This window comes from Diorhabda sublineata, chromosome 6 (genome assembly GCF_026230105.1).
Source record: "Diorhabda sublineata isolate icDioSubl1.1 chromosome 6, icDioSubl1.1, whole genome shotgun sequence".
NCBI classification, from domain to species: Eukaryota; Metazoa; Arthropoda; class Insecta; order Coleoptera; family Chrysomelidae; genus Diorhabda; species Diorhabda sublineata.
The window spans coordinates 4974397-4995847 of NC_079479.1; the positions used below are offsets into that span (position 1 = coordinate 4974397).

At 33.3% G+C, this 21451-nt stretch overlaps 1 protein-coding gene across 1 annotated transcript in view; it reads right to left on the reverse strand.

Moving 5' to 3' along the window:
- LOC130445025 (hemicentin-2-like) overlaps positions 1–21451 on the reverse strand; it is a 517421-nt gene that overhangs the window by 249561 nt on the left and 246409 nt on the right. The window contains exons 3-4 of the mRNA XM_056780490.1: positions 20207–20334; positions 2514–2638 (exon numbers count right to left, since the gene is read on the reverse strand). Coding sequence (XP_056636468.1) covers positions 2514–2638; positions 20207–20334 — 253 coding nt within the window. The remainder of the gene's footprint in view (positions 1–2513; positions 2639–20206; positions 20335–21451) is intronic.

A 21451-nucleotide genomic window follows, 5' to 3' on the forward strand; every position in this document is an offset into this window, starting at 1 on the left:
TAATATTTCCAATATCTAGTAACTTTTTTCGGTTAACGGAATTGGAAAATTGGAAAATAGCGTAGCATTTGTTGAACGAATGTTTCAGGGACGTTTTTGAAAAAAATAGATATTTCCCAATATGAATAACCATCTCAAAGTATTAATATTCAAGAACTTTATCCGATATCGCAGCAGAACGTAGGTATCGTAGAATGGAGAAAATTCCGAATTCCATTTCATATAACGCATAGCTACGAGATTAAAAAACAAATCGAACCAACTTCTATTCAACTTCGAGTACTTCTCACAGTAAAGTTCAGTGTGATATTTGAGAACGTACTCAAGAAGTTTGAATGGATTTTTGAAACTATTTACAAATAGTAAACCCATTATTGAATTCCGTGTCACTTGAATAAATTATTTTCCCGAGAATTTTTCTCACATATAAACAGTATCGCTTTATATAGTGGAAATAATTAGGGCGTTGGCTTAGGAAAAGCTAAAGAAAGAGAACTCTTCCTACAAGGGATGATATGCATACATAATAATGAAACCTTCCCATTCTTCTGTAATTGAAGACAATCTGTCTAAATCAGAAATCGTAATTGAAAAGTATTTCTATTCTTACTTGAAATATAACAATGCGGTTAAAGTGGAAAATAACAAAGGTTTTTGCCGCTTTCAACAACGTTCTATTGTATAATTAACTAAATTGTATCATAATATTCAACAATGTTATGATTTATATTAGAATTCTACGAGGATCGTCCTAGAAGTACCTGGCCCAATATAATAATTTTGGTAAAATCCTTTTAGCCCCATACACTTTTTCCAGCGACGTTTAAGTTCGATGCTCTTTTTATAACAAAAATCTTCAAGCTCCTCAAAATATCCATTAACTGTAGACATTACCTCTTCACTATTGGAAATTCCTTGACCACCGACCACGGGATGTGTGAGATTGTGCATTAATGAAACAACACTTTTTTATTAGCCAAATGCGATCGTTTTTGCTAGATTTCTTTGCTCAAACGTTGGGATAAGTTCACAATTCAATGAAAATTATCCCGCGCGCTCGAAAAAAACAACGCCATGACCTTGCCTGCAGATGGAACGGTCTTTGTCTTCTTTGAAGTCGCCATCTTGTGTACAGCTTTCTAATGTCCAAATTTTCAGTTAATATGCAATGTACCGTATTTTTTGGAATGCCTACTATGTCTGCTAGCTCACGCACTTTCAGTCGACTATTATCCAATACCGCTTTGAGGATTTTCTTCAACATTTTTGGAGCCATCACCTAATTTGGTCGACTACTGCAATGCTGTTCTTTGCAGGTCGTACGGCCTCGTTCAAACTTTGCTACCCGATATTTCACTGTTGATAACGAAGAATCAGTCTCACCCAGAGTAGAATCTAGTTCAACTTTTATATCGGTTGGGTTAAAGTATTTCAAATAATAGTATTGTGTCACATAACGATGACCAATTTTTTCCATGTTTATAAATTCACTGCCACACAAATGCGACACAACGTGGCGTCTTCAAACTTGCAAAATATGCTGTCTAGATTGTGTTCTTTCTAATACAGATTTATTCCCTAGCAACTACCGCCATCTCTATGTTAGGCCAGGTCATAAAGATGAAATATAGAATTTAAACTATTTGCATAAATAAGACAGCTGTGGATTATTACTTTAGAGCTTCAAATCTATCTCACAGGCGTCCACTGAGCAATATAGTCTATTTTTCGCTTCTTTTAGTAGACATTTGAAATATTTTTCAAAGTTATACATCCAGTATTTTCGTTCATTTTCACCAAAGTAACTTGCTTATAACGTCCAAACAACAGCTGAAGGTAAGGGAGTGAAATTTTTTTTCTAAAATTTCTAAAATACTGGTTATATAGGTATCAGAATTTAAACTTTACTTGAAAACAACGTCACGTCCATGAATAATAATTTCAATATGTAAATTCACCAGTATAAGTAGAGTCACTTCTTACTAATCCAAATCTTTTTTTTAATTGTATGATTAACTGTCTTTCACGAGTTTCCAGGCTTCATATTATTTACAATTGTTTAACATCACTAATTTTAGAAGAATTATTTTTTCTTGAAACTTCTTCTTTGATCCTTGCCCATACAGCAACATCAGATTTTATGTCCTCATGACATTCGCCTGAACGAGTAGACTCAAAAGTCAATAAAAAACTTTGGTTGGTGGATATGAACCAGTAAATAAATTATTTGGAAAAGCTTGTCTTCGACTTGCAATAATTTCATCTTGGCAAAAGTTATTCTTTTATCTAAATAAAGTATTCGGTTTCTCATTTCTTCCATAGTCTTTATGTAAACAGATTGGAAATAAATGTGAACAAAACATCGATAATTGTGTTCTTTTGTAAACGATGATTTGAAATGGAAGTTTCTTTATTGAAAAAATCGCTACCCCACATCCGTCGATACATTGTGTTAGAAGAAGCGGTGATGTGAAGTGGGTAGAAACAAGTGGAGTGAAAATAGTGTAAATTACCTGTATATAGCTAGAAGGTGCAAACGAGTGAGCTTGTCAATTTTGAGAACGCTCTGGGATTTCCGACGATCGGAAAAATACTCAGTTTCATCAGTAACAAGCTCTCCGTCTCTCCACCACGAGACCTGAAACAAAAAATGGCGATAATTCACGAATGAAATGTCTGAAGGAACGAATGCGGTCAGTAACAATTAGTAACAGCTCTTCAATTTTCTTTTAATGGATTTCACATGTTTATTATGTCATTAGTGGAATTAATAGAATAAAACTCAATCAATTATATAAATAAATATGAAAGTTTTCGATAGTAAATTTCTATTTTTTCTCTATTTTCCACCAAAAAATTGTTTTCTTTATCGAGGTTTGTTTTTATAGTTTAGGAAAGTTCATTTCGTATTTTTTCTTGGTATAGTAGTGGAAGAATTAGTTATTTGGGTCAATTTTATTACATTAATGAATATCATTTTATTGTAGAAAAATATCATGAATCCAATTATTTTTCTGTGGAATTTTCTTCAAGTTTTAAAATACTCTTGTGTTTGAGCGATAATTTTCCGTTTTATCGACATTTTTTTCTTAGATAATTACTTTTCCAAGTTATGCGTAAATACTATACAGTGTACAAGCAAACTATTGAGTTTGACCATAGATTCCACGGATATTCACACAATGTTTTATCTTGGTGAGATATATTTTCGTTTTTGTGCACCAATTTATCCTATATTATTTAGTTCAAGTCACTGTTAACAGTTTTTCTTTTATTCTAACAGTCGATGAACCCTGTATATCCCAAGTTGCCTAGTCCAGTACACTTGGATGACTGACGACAGACGATTAATGGTGAATAGAGGTTACACCTCTGGCTATGTATCAACCAAAAATCCATTTTCTTCTGCTTTAACAGATACAAACAACGCTCTGAATAATCAATTTCTCCTCAAACGTAGAGTAGTGTATATTGCGAAGTATATTTCATCTATGATTTCCACAATGACGAAAAGTGACTACAATACTTGTCTTGCCAAGTTCCTGTCATAATGGAACAATGTTTGTTCAACACACATTGTTAACAAAAATCAGAGGCTCCTCACTCAAAAAAACTGTGGCAAAATTTGACTACTCTCACGATTAAAAAATGGTAGTGACTCCTGTTTCTACTTCTTTCAAGTACATAGATGTTTTTTGTTGTTTTTTTAAATTTTCTTCTGCGGAATTTGAGATTTTTTATAGAAGATTCGGATACAATGCTATTCTATTGGAATTCAAGAGCAAAATAAGTTATAGTTCAATTCCTTTCCAGTAATTTTCTTCTTTTGTCAAGAATTATGTTCTACCCATTAGTTTGAATACTGCTTAAAATGTGTTTTTTAGAATGAGAAAATCGAAACCAAGAAGTCAGTTACGTACATACAAACTGAACATACTGTTTACACCAACACTCACAATTACATTACCTGACGCGCGTTTCGATAACCAAATTATCGTCTTCAGAGACCGAAGGTAAACTATCTGACGCGCGTTTCGATAACCAAGTTATCGTCTTCAGAGACCGAAGGTAAACTATCTGACGCGTGTTTCGATAACCAAGTTATCGTCTTCAGAGAATCTGAACGTAATCACACAAGTGAAACTAATAAAAGCGTGTTAAATATAGTAACCGTTATGTCTCATCTTTCTTCATAAATTTCTAATACTCCGCAGTTTATTCACAAAATGAGATTGATTATTCATAATATTCGAAGGAAATGTTGATACTGTTTATCTTCAACTTGTTGCAATTGCTTCATCGAACCGTCTACAAAAGATGTAGTGGTAAAGAATGAGATTGAATTTATTTATCGTAATCTAATAAACTGTTGAAACTATTTATCTCAAATGTCAATGCAATTTCTTTGTTGACATGGTGAAAGAATTGAATAAATCGAGCAGCATATGTACTCATGTACCAAGAGTCATACGTTCCATACCACCATGGAACTTCGAATGTTGGTTTAATAAAAACGGATGCTATATTTTAACAACATTAAATTAGTGGCGCAATTGATGTTCCTTCATGCAAAATTATTATCCTCACGAAGTGGATATGTCGTTTTAACGAATCTAGTATCAAGAGCTTAATTTTCAGCACCTAATGTTTGTGTTAAAGCTGTTGAATCTTTTATGTGAGTAGCTCAGAGTTATAATGTTGAAAGTTTACACAATAAAGTTCAATTTTTGGAAAATGAAAAAAAAAAACAAATTGACTCTTTAATGCGGGTTTTCACCCCATATTGTATGCATTAATTTTACAAAAAATGCGTGGAATATGTGGAAAGTTTTAAGTGTTTAAATTATTTACATGAATATATCTATATATCTATAGTGGATTTAGTTAAAACGTTACAGTGTATATACAAATATGAAAAGAGATTGCATATATATGGTGAAGTGACTTAAAGAACTACCCAAGATGAATCAATACGGAATAGTAGTTTTTATCCAAGTTATACATTTTCCAAAAAATATTTCATTACTCAAGTATATAGTAGAAACCGTGGACATTTTCCACGATAGAAATCATACATATTAACATAAAATCTTCTTCGCAAGACCAACTACAAGCCATACATGAGAGTTTCTTTAAATTGACAGTAGTAATTGTGAGTAGAGACAACCATATAATTGACGTAACGTAAATAACTGACGAATCGAACTCGTTGCTCTGAACGCCAAAGTTCTTGATGCTGCTGCTGCTGCTGTAGTTTATCTAGTTCGTCGTCCTCTGCAGGGAATTCCATCGGATGGAGACATCATCAGACGAATGGGGTAACTTGCCAATCGTGGGTAAAGCTTCTTTTTAGAACGGGCTGCCACCGAGAGAAAGTGAGTTGCGCTGAAACGGGGAGGACTTTCGATCGCCGATGGGTTTGACTTCCAAAAGCTGCAGAATGTTTTCTTCTTGCTATTAACCTAGGGAACGGATTAACTCCTTGAGTTTTTTTATCTCCCTAATGCTAATGCTAACTTACACAGTTTCTTCTTTATGCCCGTAGTTTTAACAGAGCTTCGCAGTACATTCAATGACAACAAAAATAAAACTCATCTGGAATTGAAGGACTTACCGGAGTCTGCCAAATTGCACACTGAATTACCTTACAACTTTAAATAACGTTTGGCAATTTTTCTAATTACCTGGACGACTATAATTATACATCTGTATAAAGGAGGAGATAAAAATCAAACATCGGATTATCGCTCAATTGCACTCCTTACCACTCCATCTTAAATAATGTCTATTCTAGCCTAAATAGCCATCACTCCTCTGTAACAACTTTTTATTTTCTAAGGCTTTCGATTGTGTAAATCATAAAATTTTAATTAAGAAAATGCAGTACTACAACAGAAGTCAGCTTGTAAGGGTTGATTCAACGATGTCTTCATGCAAGGCAATATAATGTGGAGTGTCCCAAGGCTCGGTACTAGGCTCTATTTTGTTTCTCCCGTTTTTAAACGACATCGCTTATCTATGCATGGTGTATGCTTATCTACTAATTATTACCTATAATTTTGTTACTCATTGTGGTTTCCTTCTGTATCTTGAAGTTTCATTGTATTTGTATCTTCATCTAGTTATTTTTAGTTTTTACAAGCTTTTGTCTACCAATTGTAACATTTGTTTTTACAATAAAACATTTCTCTCGTTAGTCATTTTCGCTATTCGCGATTTTTGTTTTACGAGAAACGTTTCGAGTGTATATATATGTTACCGGAAATGTATGAAATATAGGAATTGTACACAAATCCTAGAAATTCCGAAGCTATTTTGGAAATGTATAAAATATTGTTTCAAAAACTATTTAATACATAAATGTCCTAGGAAAAGTGCACAATTCCTAGGAAATGTATATAATTTCAAAATCGTATTAGGAAATGTATGAAAATAAAACTTTTTTTAATAGGTAATAGTTATATCGTAATATATAATAATCTTCATATTATCTTACTAATTAGAGCTTCGAAAATCAAGTATCTAGGAGCTTTTAAAATGTATTTATCACAAAATCGACTTAAACTATTCTTATAAAGTGAAACTTTCGTTTGGTAAGTAATCAGTCTGTTAATTGAGTAATTATAAATTTCCCAATCTTAAAGTAAGTCTTTATATTATTATATTATGTTAAATGTAAACGAGTCAGTCCATATGACTATTTATTTTTGCAGGTTTAGTCCAACCTAACCTATCCTAACCTAACTTAACCTAAATTAACTCTTTATAACGTTTATTTTCAATATAAGCAGTGTTATTAGCGTTTGTTAACGTTCTAAATGACACTAAAGTACTATAAAATAGCTCTTTCATAAGCGCGATGCGTGATTCGCCCCGCTATCCCATATACAAATATGCCAACTAAACAATATATACAAAACGTGAAATTGAAACTCACAACGGTCACGCATGCTGATCTCTAGGAGTAGCGTAGCTCCGCTAGGCGTTGGACATCAGCTCGTTTCGCTATTCCAAGGAAGAGTGAACTTCTTTCCAGTTCAAAACAACTCTCGCTTGGGTTAGTGTAAGTATGTTGGTACCAGGTGTATTGGAAATGATTAAGTTAGTTTCATGCTTTGGGACAATGAGAAGGGTTTAAAAGAAAAGTGACTTGGAATTCCCAAAAAAGGTAACTTTGAATTTCTTGGGTTAGATATCGGTCAATCAGGATTATTATTTTATTGAAGAAGTTGTTAGAGGAAATGTGTCACTGTATTGCCTGGGCACATGACATGGTCGTCACATATCTACTATTACTTAATGAAAAATGGAATAAATTTTCCAGAAAATTGAATCTCACGATTATTTACTCTTACAAATTCAGATAGATACATATATTGAACTACAATCAAGAAAAGCAGGCGATGTGTACAATCTGGAGAATGATTGAACTATCGATTTTGAAAATCAACCAGAACGATGGCAATAAAAACGTTCGCTTCAACAAATAAATTGTAAAACTGACTTTATGACCGTCTATATAAGCAGAATTACATTTTAACAACTTCTTTTCCAATACCTTTTCACTACTATAAATTTTGTAGTAATCACAAAATCGTAAATTATAATTTCATAAATAAAACTTGGAATTGTTGGAGGAATGTCATTGAATGAAATCGATATTATATGGAAAATTCATCTTGAAGTTTATGGAGTTTATTTGAAAAGAACAGATAGTGATAAAAGGGAATTTATTATGCACAAACCCCTGACCCAAGCGGTTAACTGAGTTTCCAGAAAACGCTTGACCGGGTAAAATTGGATTTTTATCTTGTCAAATTCAATTTTAATACGTATTTTATGACCATTGGTATGTTTATGAAAACATTCTTCGATTGAAATTGAATAATTCCAAGTCAGACATTAAATTTTCATTTATATTTTTCATTTATTTAGAATTTCACCGGCAATATCTCGTCACACTTTATGCTTGATACTGCGATATAAAAAAACATTACACACCCTCTATCATAGAAAAAATATTAATATGTTAAAATAGTTAAAATGTGAAAATATACAGCGTGAATAGGTTTCAATTGTTTCAATTTTATACAAAACTTTTTCACAATTTAGTTCGATAAACCAACGGAAACGTTAATTTCACTACACGGATTTTTTTGATAAGGAATCAGAATCAGAAATTAATGCTTAAGTTTCCTCGTTGTTTCGGCAAAACAGAAGCCGATTACTAATGAAATACGGGGACTTAGTGTATGCAGTAGACGGTAATATTTCACGTAACAAATTTCGCTTGACATCATCCCAACCGAGTCGAAGAAACACCGAAACATCAGATTGTTTCAGAATAATCAATTTTTATAAACTGTATATACACGTATGGTTCTACGTGACAAATTTTAAGTTACTCAAGTGCACTGTTTGAAATTAGTTTGCTAATAAATGAACAGTTTGAAGTGTACCCTGGAGAATTCATCCGCATAGATGACACTTCACAGCAATTCAAAGGGAGCTGGAAATTATATCAATATATCGAGAGCAAGCATCATAAATTTCAAACAATGCTTCGATAAATTTGTATCAGGGTGTACGATTAATTATTTTATTAAAAACAAAGTGAAATTTGAATTAATCGAGATATATCTCTAGGTTAGTGATATATCAGCGTAGAATCCATGAATGGAAGGCTGTTTCGGGATAGCGTCTTTCTTCCTTTTAAAATTTAATATTTATATTTATTTTGACAGAAATAAAGACTTTTGAGTGCTTTTCGGAAACTATAATCTGAAGTCAGGTAGATCATATTTCAGCTGATTGCGGATATTAAACCAGAATGAGATTTTCATCACAGTTTCCGAATATCGAACTCGATTTTCGGTGGAAATTTAAAACTTACGATTTCTATTATTTTGTTCGTTAATTCTTGCGTTAATTCTTTGATGGTGTTTGTATACTGGATTCTGGATGTTTAATAATAATTATTGAACGAACTGCCCACATTTTGCATCAAAATTTATCAACAATATGCTGTTTTTATACTAAATTACCGAAAAGTATAAAAACCGGAAGCGTCAGTGAACTATCCATTACGCTGCTCATTAGAATTAATCATGTAAAGAATATGACAATGTAAAGAAATAATAGATAATTTTCAAAGTTCAATCATAGACAAATGACATAACCCATCAGCTGATCGCATTTACCCACTGCACAGTGGCACCGATTAAATCAAAACGTGAGCAAAAGTATATGTAAAGCAAAAACTGATTTATTTTTATATAATATATTGGAATAACAATAATCGACTGTAATTTTTGTGTGTTTTTTCTTAATAAACATTATTAACTATCGTATCTATCACTCGTTGTGAGTTCAGTTGAAATTTCTTTCACTATATTAAAAAGTATGAAATCTATAGAGAATAAGTTTCAAGTTTGAAGACGCAACGTTGTTTAGTATTTATTTTGTGAAAAGCTTTAGCCCGACCAATATAGAGGCTCAATTAGATTCTACGTTGGGTGGGACTGCTGCTTCGTTACCAATAGTGAAATATTGGGTAGCAAATGAGGCCGTACAACCTGATAAGACCAGCATCGCAGTGGTGGACCAAATGAAGTGACGACTCCAGAAATTTTGAAGAAAATCTACAAAGCGGTACTGGATGATCTTCGACTGAAAGTGCGCGAGCGTAGGCGTTTCTAGTAGTACGGTATATCTCATATTAACTGAAAATTTGGACATGAGGAAGCTGTGCGCAAGATAAGTCCCACGTTTGCTCAGAATGGAATACAAACAGCGTCGTGAAGATGTGATTGGCAATGTATCACAGAAATAAATCTGAATCTTTGCGCTGTTTTGTAACCATGAATAGAACCTAGGTTCATCACTTTACGCTCGAAACAAAAGAACAATAAAAAGGGGGAACCTAAAGAAAGCAATGACCGTTCCATTTGCAGCCAAGGTCATGGCGTCGGTTTTTTGGGATACGCCTGAGATAGTTCTCATTGCCTTGGAAAAGGAAAAACTATCAACGGCAAGTCTCATGCGAACTTATTGCAACGTTTGAGCGATGAAATGAAAGAAATGGCCGCATTTGGCTAAGAAGAAAATGTTGTTTCATCAAGACAAAGCACCAGCTCACAGATCTGTTTTTGCAATGACATGAGACATCCAGACATGAACAAATGGATCGGTGGTCAAAGATTTTCCAACAATGAAGAGGTGATGTGGACAGTAGGTATTGAAATCATTTAACATCGCTGGGAAAAGTGTATGGAGTTGGATGGAGATTACGTTGAAGAATAAATAAATTTGCGTGTTTTCTTTATTATTTATTCTTTATTATTATTATTATCGTTGTATAACAATGGTTGCAGAATCAGCACATCATAAAAGTGAAAAAAGTTGGGAATCATTGTTTGTATCTCACGTGCTGACAACAAAATTTTGACTAACAAAAATTTGGTAATGGTATAGTCCTGATCCAGCTCTCACTGATAACAAATAAACCGTTCGTAGGGTGAATTTGGTTTATGAAATTAATTTGAATGATATAAATCTTTTATACTGATAAACTGAAATACAAAGTAGAAAATGATTCTTGTTTATTATGCTAGTCGACAGATTACAAAGATTGAATATTCCAATTTACTTTGTATTGCTATATGAAACGGAATGTATAGGAAATTCTAATAGCTTCATTCTCTGTTTATTGCGACAATTCATTAGACGCGCTTCTAAATGTATGTAGAATTTTAAGAGCTTTTTAACCGAATCTTCACAGCACGCAATGTACAACTTGAAATAAATACGGCTACATTGAGATCGAATCGAATACAGAGTATGGAGTCGCAATTTTAATTGCGAACCAACTTTTATTTTAGTACAACGTGCCTTTACTTTACTTGGTAATTGGAAAAGAAGTGCTACCAGCACGAGCAACTTTTGTTGCATTTCACTCGTCTTGAAAGACCCAAACAGTCGATTGTTGTTTAATTTTGGGTTCATATGCATAGATCAATATTTCGTCGTCTCTCACAATCTTATACACTTCTTTTGACCGTGAACAAATATTTTTGACCACCAAATGTGTAAATAATGCTTAAGTACCTCAATGTATGTTTTATGATACAACATTTACGGAATTCATCCTGTAGCGAAGTGTGACCACGATTAATTTAAAAAATCATCGAAACCCGGTAGTTGATTGGCACACTGCTGTTGGATTAATCCACGTCGAAAGTCATAGAAAATTATCGCACGAAAATATCCGCGATTTATTTTCATTTTTTTGACCAAGATAAATGTTTGAAGATGGGCTAGATAATCTCCACGATGTTTACTATTGAAATTGTTAAACTATAAGATGACAATTTCAGATTTGATATATTCAAATCAGTGTTGCCATATCTCAAAACTTGAGTATCAACCCTCGTAAAATTATTTGAAAAAAAATTGTAAGAAATTATACGTCAAGATATAAAAAAAATGTAAAATCTAAACTTCTTTTCACTTATATCGTCTCGTAGATATATGAAAGTGTCTGTAGAAAAGAGTGATTTCGTTGTAAACAATTCATATTTCTATTTTTACCATACTTTAAATGAATTCCGCACAACCGATTTCGTCTCGCGAGTAATAAAGAGAAAATTTCTAAAGAATTCAATAGCAAATAGAAAAGTTCTCTCATTAATTATTCTTTTTCCGGTGTCAGCCGATAAAATAGGAAAGTTTTAAAACGTCACGTTCTTGCTTAATCATTTGTTCCAGGGCTACAGAGATCGAATGAATATTTTCAGTTCCTTGCTTTGGAAACAAAGAAATCGAGGGCTGTAGCTTATTGCATTAAAACCGATAGTCTATGCTATGAATGATATTATAATATACAAGGTTTCCAAGAAAGTTTTATCACCTCATTCACATTTTTTAATCTATCATTATAATAGAGGCGTATAGAAAAGTCCAAAATATGATGACTGAGGGCAATTTACTTCTATACCAAGTTGCATCCCCGAAAAGCTATAAGGCCTTAAAGTAGGGCACAGAAGTTCAAGAAAAAATATTTTCTTTGCAACCCTTTAGCTTAAAAATACCAAATTTGGTTCACGGTTTGAGACTCGTGATATCACTGAGTAATGGTAAGTGGAAAGCAATCCAACTAATCTGGAGAGTTAATTAGGGGTGACCTAACCTTAAAATTTCACAGTTTTATATGTCAGTTCAATATTTCATTCTTTACCAAGGATAATTTTAAAAGTAGTTTAGAACTGGCTATGGATTTATATATTAAATGTTTAATTTGCATTAATGAGTATTAATTATATTTCATATTCAACAAATCCATATATGTATTTCAACAAAAACAATTTAGTGGAAAAACGAATAAATAATATTGTAGAAAAACAATGAACATTTATAATTCAGAGAAATCGGTGGAAATTATCATCATATTCTCTTAGACACTAAGATCATTTTTCAATACACTCCAGTTCCATAATGTGAAATTAACCTACTAACTATGTTAAATGGACTCTTAAAGTTAACACCAAGAAAGGATTTGAGGCATTAGAGATATGGATCGAAGAGATTTGAGAGTTCCATGGACGCCAAATGAAACCAACGAAGAAATTCTGAGGAGAATAAGAAGAAAACGTGAATTGCTGGGCACTAAAACATGTGATTCGGAGCGAGAGGTACCATTCTCTTGACAGAAGAAAAGATAGAGGGATTCGGTAGAAAGAAGATGTCGTGGTTCCACAATATTAAAAATTGAACAGGGATAAGATCCACAGGAGAATAAATGCATACCACCAGCGACAGGATAAAATGATTGGAAGTTATCGCAAATATCCATTAATAAATAGTAGAAAAATAAGAAGAGTGGGGAAGACATTCTTGAGGACAATTATCTCCTCTTCCAATACACCACTTATTTGTACATTGGCGGTTCAAAACGTCTCTTACCATGACACTTAAATAAAAGTGTATAAACCAATGTTCAAATCTCAATCGTAATGGTAAATCGTCGAAGGAATCCGAAAGAGTAATTTGGACAAACTCTTGTAAAATACTCAAGATAACTATGCATATTTGTAATACCCCTAAGAGTAGAGCAAATCTCATCAATAGATGATAGAAGGAAGAAGGAAGAATTACGTCTAATAGTCGGTACGGAGTTTGATCTTCATATGCCACTTTATTCTAGTGCTTATATGCCGTTGATCGTCACGGTATCCAAAATTCTTCATCTCATTTGAACAGGACATTCTCGATTAACCCTATAAACCTTTCCTCATTCTCGAGCCCGTCTTCTAACATTAGAAAATGTTTTTCTGTGAGAAACCACGCGATGAGGAAATCTCCTTTATATAAAGTTTCTTTCACAAAAACTTAACATTGGTAACATATTCGCATTTTAGGTAAGAAATACAATCTCCAATCGTCCAATGTACACCCTATACATTATTGTTCGAATACTTTTTGCATGATTAATGGAAAGGAGGAGTTTTGAATAATTGACGAATCAATATGTATAGTATAACAACACTGAAAATTGTTGAAAAGTATTATGAATGTAAACAAAAACCGGGAGGGAAGGAAATTGAGCTTTATGCTGAGAAAACACGAAAAAGTAACATAATTACCTTTAGCTATCAGATGCTTGAAAGGAACTAGACCATTACTGATGCTTGAAAATTATCGGAAAACTAGTTCTAAAATTATCGTTGCTTTTGAATCAAGAAATTTAATTTATTTTTGAAATTTCTACAACGACCGATTCTGGACGACTTTCACAAAATTCATTTTGTAGCGAAGTGTGACCATGATTAAATTCAGAAAACCATCAAAACACGGAGGCTCGAGATGGTGCTTCATCACCAAAAGTCGGCACACTGCTGTTGATTCAATAAACGTTGAAAATCATCGTATGAATATGTTACTTAATCAAATCCATTTTTTCATCAAGTTGAATGTTCTACTGTGCTATCAGTAAACAACACAAAGAGCACTCGTATGACAGCACGTTCTGAGTACGTTCACTATTAAATATATCAAACTTTATAATGGCAATGTCACATTCACATCAGTGTTGCCATATTTCAAAACTTAAGTAGCAATCCTTGTATTCATAGAGTACGTAAAGTAATATAAGAACTAATTAAGGTTACAGTGTCTTGTGTATTGTGTTTTATAAACTTCAACATGTTTAACTGACAAATTGTGATTTTTCCCTCCCCTTTAAGGAGAAATCTCTCTGAGAAAAGCGCGTAGTAGTGAATATTTTTAACACTAGATACTTCATTCTTGAAAACATACGATTCGCCTTTGAAATATAAAATTGAAATTGCATTGCATTGGGTTTCGCTAGTATAAAGACTCCAAAAAAGAATGGACATCGCTTGGTAATCAAGCACGTGCTGGTTGTCCTAAAGTTGTGTGTGGATTCATTAGGATTCACCAATACCAAAAATGGCAAAAAAGTGAAGGTCTGTCAATTAAGTTAAGTTGGCAGTTCGTTTGTAATGCAGGATTAGCGAAAGCAATTAAGTTTTTACAGATACAACTGATACGTGTACACCACGAAATGTTCACTTGCAGTTTTCGAGTCTGTCGAAATTTTGATGCATTGTTACACATTGTGTGATTTCTGATTATTCTTTAATCTGATGAATCTCTTACGTGGACGGAGAATGAGATAGATGGAGCAAATTATCAATTCCAAAAGATTATTACCAAAAAATCACGACAAAGCATAATAAATCACCAAGTACCTTATATCAGAGACAACGAGAGAAGACTCTAGAGTAACAAGTAAAAGTTAAAAGATGTACTCAATGATTTTAAGGAGTATTGTATGGACAAGAGGAGGAACCGGAATGAAGGAAAGGAAGAAGATATAGATGAAGATAAAATCATTTGTAGGAGCCAACTGATAAAGGAGTCTAAGAACAGATGGAAAATTTGTAAAACCGTGAGAATCCAGGAGAGAATAGAATTACAACAGAAATTAATAAAAGCAGCGTGAAAAATATACAGAAAAGAATGCAGAATAATACGGAAAATTTGGAATGAAGAAAGATGGAATCTAGATAATATTCAGGAAGGAAGATAAAAGTAGATGTGTGAACCATAGATGGATATAACTTCTGGATGTGTTGTACACAGTTATGGCTGGAGTTGTGAGAAACAGACTAAAGAAGTACCAAGAAAACATAGTGGAAGAATACCATGGGGGTACCAAGAAAGGGAAGGAAGAGCCACAACGGATCAAATCTCCACTCTTAAGACGATAATGGATATTATATTCTAGAAATTCAGGATTCAGAAGGGATTAAAACTGGAAGAACTAATATCGATTGTGGTTTTTAGTCTAGTGCTAAAAAGACAGGATATATCAAGATATAAACAATCGTCACCAAAATCAAATAATTGCATATGAAGACAATTTAGTTTTAATAACTAGAACAATAGAAGCACCAGAAATCCTTTGTGTTTAACAGCATAGAAACCAAGCGCCAAGAAAGGCAAGTAGTACCGTACAATTAGTCTTCTAAAGCTCTTTCTCAAAATAATCCACAGGAGAATTTAAAAATTATGTAAAAGCCAAATATTCTCAATGCAATTCGGGTTTATAAATGCTGTTGATACTACTACAGGTCCTTAAAAGTGAAAATAATGGAAAAAGTCCTCAACTATTTCGCATTGCTGTTTTCAGAATGAAAATTGCCTTGGTGATAACCAGCATTCAACACGGATAGGCACCACAAGAAGAAGAAGAAGAAGAAGAGCTGGATTAAAGAAAGAAAAGCATTGAGCATTCCGTGAACTAGTGAAGAGCAGTTAAATAAAAATAAAGACTCGATTGAAAGAAAATTGATGAGATCAGCAGCACTGTACAGAATATACAATGTACAAAATCTGTCAGTACTATATACTATAGATCAGTATTATTAGTAATACTGATCTATAGTTAGGAATCCTAGGTTCTACCCACAAATTGATGCAGGATACAATAATGGAGCGAAATGGAGATACTGATGAAAAAATGCGGAAAAGATACTGGATAAAACAAAGACATAATGAGATGCGAATTAAACGTAGTGAGTGAAGTGGAAAAAATCGAACAACAACAAAAAGGGTTAACGATGTAGACCTAGATGGGAATGGAATACGAAACCTGAAAAAAAGAAGAGTTACCTAGAGACGGGCTAAATAGAAAACAATGGATAGAATGAAATTGAGGAGAAATATCACCGTTATACCTATGATCATTTTTCCTGAATATTGAGAAATAATTCTATTATTTCCATGTCAAAAAAATTATATTCAGAAGAACACACTATTCGCGAACAATTTTTGACGTTGAACAAAAACATATTTTTTTATTATCACCAAATAGTCGGTTTCTCTGCTACCAAATTCTCATGCAATAAATCTTTTTGCTGTTAGTCACCACCAGATACATTATTCGAATTGGGTTAAGAGGATTCCAACGCAATAAAAACATTTTGCCGTTTATTTCGTTATAATGTTACCATTTGCATCATCAACAGAAACATTACAGAGAAAAATAAATTGTCACTAAGCATTGCTTTTATAGTAGTTTCCAAGCGTTATATGATAAATATTCAACAGTGGCTCTGGCTCTCGCTTTCCTAACCTATCAAATCAAATTTAGCATTGTAGCTCGCGTTGTTGACATCATTCTAAAGTTATTTCCTAATATAATGCAAAAAGGATTAGGAAAACCAAGAAACTATTGAGCTAACTTCAGAAGGAGAAAAATCCTCATTAAATTTGTTAAAATATTTTCTCACATTTTGTACAGGAAGATGATTAAAATTGACACCTATCACATATTTATGGATTTAAGGTAGCCTATCACAGCATAATTGTACCTAAATTGTATGAGAAACTTTGAAATATTAACAGAGCTAATAGAATTGGTTGAAACACCAGTTATATGTGGTATAGGTCTACAGAATAGCTTATTCCACATCTTAATATTTAACGACTTAATCAGGAAGACGTCTCTTCGTTCTGAAAAGAGTAGTGAGGAGAACAATACTCATATCCAACAAAAGTTTAGAAAGATTAAAGATATATGCTGGTAATATGGATATTATATCACGTAAATAACAAAATACTAATGGAGGTTTTGTTTATTTAAAACATCATCAGATGAAATGGGTCAGTGAAAACATACCAGTACTTCTAACAACATTGGAAAAAGCAAGACAATTCTGATCATGAAAAAGTAGAATCCCATATCAATCTGGGGAGAAAAAAATGTTTCTGGTAAAAAAAAGTTACTTATGCTTCAGTAGGTAATTGAAACGCAAATAATTTGTACTATATCGACGATTTTAACTACTCAAAAACGTTTTTGTTTGAACTGATGTGTGAGAGCTCCATTTTCCTAATTTTTTCGAACATTTCTGGCAAATAAATGCTGGTGTACCATTGAGAATTGACCATTCTTCGTTCTTCTTATGGAACGGTAGCAATATGTCCAGTTATTACGAAAAAATAGGCGACCATTTGCTTCGTGCGTTAGCAGTTTTTGTTGGATTTGAATGATGATAAGTGATGAAACTTTCTATGGCTTCTTAAACAAATCAAATAATGTCTTATACACGTGCTAAGAAATTACATTAAGTTATACAAAGTGTCGAAATTAAGTGACGCTATAAGGAATGTAGCAATCGAGAAAGTGCAATTTAAGTTCTCTAGCTCTTCTTGTAGGAACCGTCTTCCACGCTTAATGGCTTACAAAGGGAGTTAAGACGAAACATTCGATTCAAGTTTAATTGAATGCAACTTTTGGTGTGTATACCGAATGTCTCCTATTCATTTGAAATCCTGTATTGCTCCCGAAATTTAATACCATTTTTTTAGGAAATAAACTTGCGCTTAAAAAATGATAATCGACCAAAAATATAAAAAATGTGCGGCTCTGCAAAATAATGGAAAGCGTTCTGCACTCTTTCGACGTGTTCATTCCAAAAATAGGGAAAAATCAGTCAATGTCTTTGCGGCATATGTATACGTTCACTCTTAGGGTTTAGTTGTTTGCCGGGGTGATGTCATATACTCAGAAAAAAGTTCCTATTGAGTCTGAATTAATTTCATCCCACGTTTTTAGAGGAGGACATAAGAGCACTCAATATAGAGAACGGGAGAGCATAATGCTGGAACCGAAAAGAATGGAAAATAATATCAGAAGCAGCCAAAACAAACTACAAACTATGAAGAAAATAAAAATCAGAAAACTAGGAGTAATCCACCTCAAAAAAGGATTTAAAGCGCCAAAGGCGAAAGCCATAATCCACATGGGATTGAAAGGCTTGATGATGATGATTCAAGCACAATAAATAATATTATTTCAGTGTCGACGCATTGTTTGGAAATTCAATAATTTTCATAGAAAAATTGAAAAAGAAATTCTAGCTAGTAAGCACATCAAATCGCTAGTTATGTATATAGTCCAAAAGATCTATTGTGTACCTTCTTCATGCTTTGGAACTAGGGATCTTCAGTGATCTATCATTCCAACTCCTCTTATAAAATTTTTAATGTCGCATGCCTCTAGCTACCATAGATCTTCATCTTCTACCTCATACGCTCGCAGATGTAATGCTCTGGAGTTCCGATGTGTCTCAAACTTCAAGAGAATGAGGGTAAGGGTTTCATCTTCTACGTACCAGAATCTGTACCAAGTACGTTGTAGTAAGCTCAGCGTCTTCAGGGGTCTATTGAGGCGACAAAACTTAGGTAAAAACAACAGACGAATACTAAGTTTTGTCGCCTCAATAGACTCCTGAAGATGATACATTGAACAACTTTTCAGTGGTTATTGTTTCTTTGTCTGCCTTAACCCCTATAGATTGTTTCAGTATGTGGCATTACCCTTATCTACTTCTCCTTTTTAGTGGTTTATATATTATTCTGTAGCTGATATCAGAAAAGGGTTCAGGTCCTTCTTTTTTAGCGAATATACGTTTCGTTTCTACCCACTCTAGTGCATTTCGGTATCGGTTGCTCTACTTACCTAGCTTCCAATCCAGTTCAGATTTCATGACATTGGAGCTTAAAGCTCTTATGGCTGCTGGGCTATCGGAAAAGGTGATGATCTCCAGTTTACAATAATTCCTTTCTAGGTTAAATTGGAAACATTTTTCATTTGAATATACTTCTATATCTATATTAAAATTTTTCGGTATTTCACATTAAGACATATCTCAGGTTTGATCATTTTTTAACAATTGCTTATCCTTGATTATTCCTTCCCTGAACATTCTTGGTGAAGTTTGTTAGTGCCATAGTGCCACTACTATATGTAGAGGTGCAATATCTAAACTCACTTTTAGTGCAGTTGTTGGACTTGATCTCGTGGTCCTGGCTGCTAGACTTGGTACCTTCGAAACATTGTTTCTCGCTTGTTCAGACTACTTTTAATACCCAAAATCAGTGCTCCGCGCGTGATGATTGGTTTTACGGTGTTACGAATGTCGTATAAATCTACAGTGAGATCTTTCTTGCGAAATGTCTGCAAATAATCAGGTCTTTTGTGGCTTAGTATTTATCTTCTTCCCATGATTTTTCTAAAGGATATTTTCTCTTTGTTTTCTACTCAATGTCTACTCTGAATGGATTAAGAATGAGTTTTTTCTTCCTATCAAAGGTAGGTTATGTTTGGATCAACATTTAGTCCCACCGATCGACACCACAACTTAACAAACCAGCGGATCTGTTATTTCTTTTGTACTTACGCAGTCTTCGTAAAAGTTATTCCAAATCAATTCCTAATTCTTCTTTATCTTGAAATGTATTTTATAGATAATGAATTCTACTGAACTGAAGTTTACCTTCAGTCTTTGAAGACGATAACTTAGTTATCGAAACGCACGTCAGACAGTGTAATTGTGAGTGGTGGTGTAGTGGTAGTGCGAACTGTGTGTTCAATATGAATATTACCAACGGTTCCAGATATTCCAGTAATATACAATTATGAAGATTTGTTTTTTTTTGTCTATCTAAAAACTTAAGTAGCAGCTCTCGTATAGTCATCGAAATTAAGCAAAAATGCTTTGAATCCAGTCAATAGATTAATTAAGAATTGGTTAAATATCAATTCTAACCAAACATAGTATGTTTGGTAAGTACTAGTCGTATCCTTTGAAAATATCAACCTAAGATATACACTTACCCTAGCGAGGGGCTTCCCAGAACTAGCAACGCATGTTAGTGTTAGACTTGCCCCTTCAGCGTAAGCCGTTGTGATTCCATTTCTCACAAGGCCCCAGTCATCACTCACTTGGACACCCGAAGGGGGCACTGCAACAAAAATAAGATATAAGACATGAGTATTTAATAATAAATACATATATACATGAATTGTAATAGGTATTTGTTATTAAATTATTTCTTCGTTCTGCGCGATATAAAGTATATAATATTCGTTTTCTAAATGGATTTGAGTGAAAGTCCTTTTGGGGTTCAGATGGAATATTGTAACAAAGTGAGAAGAGAAGTTATTACGGTAACAAAAGCCTAAAGTGCTTCTTTGAAGAATAATGGAACTTTGATAGTATGCATAGTCATAAAGACTAATTGCAATTACCAATTATTAACGGAAAATTCTGCTGGGCTATAAAAATTGTCAATTGGCTTGAGGGTAGTTATTATTCGGTTCAACGACTCTTTCAGCATTAACGAGAACTAGATTTTATGTCGAGTTCTTATTGTATGTGTTGACAAAACTCTATTTTAAATAGAATGATGCACCTTCGTGTTTTCTAGCTATTTGAAATAATCTCGAGAAAATTTATCAACGAAATAAAAATGTAAGCAAATAGGTCTAAAGAAATGCGAAATATTATTCAATATAAATTAATTTTCGATTACTCAATCACGTGAAGCAACAGTTAGAGAGATCACAGAACAAAGAACTGTCATTCTGTGGAATTCTAACGCGGTTCCAGTGTAGGAACTTTAAGAAGAAGAATTTAGTGGGTCATGCAAGTATAGTCATGCAAGTATAGTACAAACTCACACACCGGTTTCGTATGGCCACTGATAGTGAGAGTGCGGATTTTCCTCCTGAAAGAAAAACTATAAAGTCAAAAACGAACATAATAACATAAGATCGATTGTCTTCTTCTTTGTAAGAACAATTAAATGACATACGTAATAGTTTCTTTAAATTGACGGTACTAATGTTTAGGTTCATACTTACCTTTCGATTAAAGTCAGATCACACTCCAAATAAAATTGTGGAAAATTGGGATAATACATTATCGTGGATGTAATATTATATATACAGTGTGATTTTTTAGTAGTTGCTTACAGTGTGGTATCCAAAATTCTTCGAAAACGGGTAATTTAATGTAGTTTAATCTGAGTGCAATCTTAGTAATTTAAATCTTAGAATATAAAAAGTTATGCGTATTTT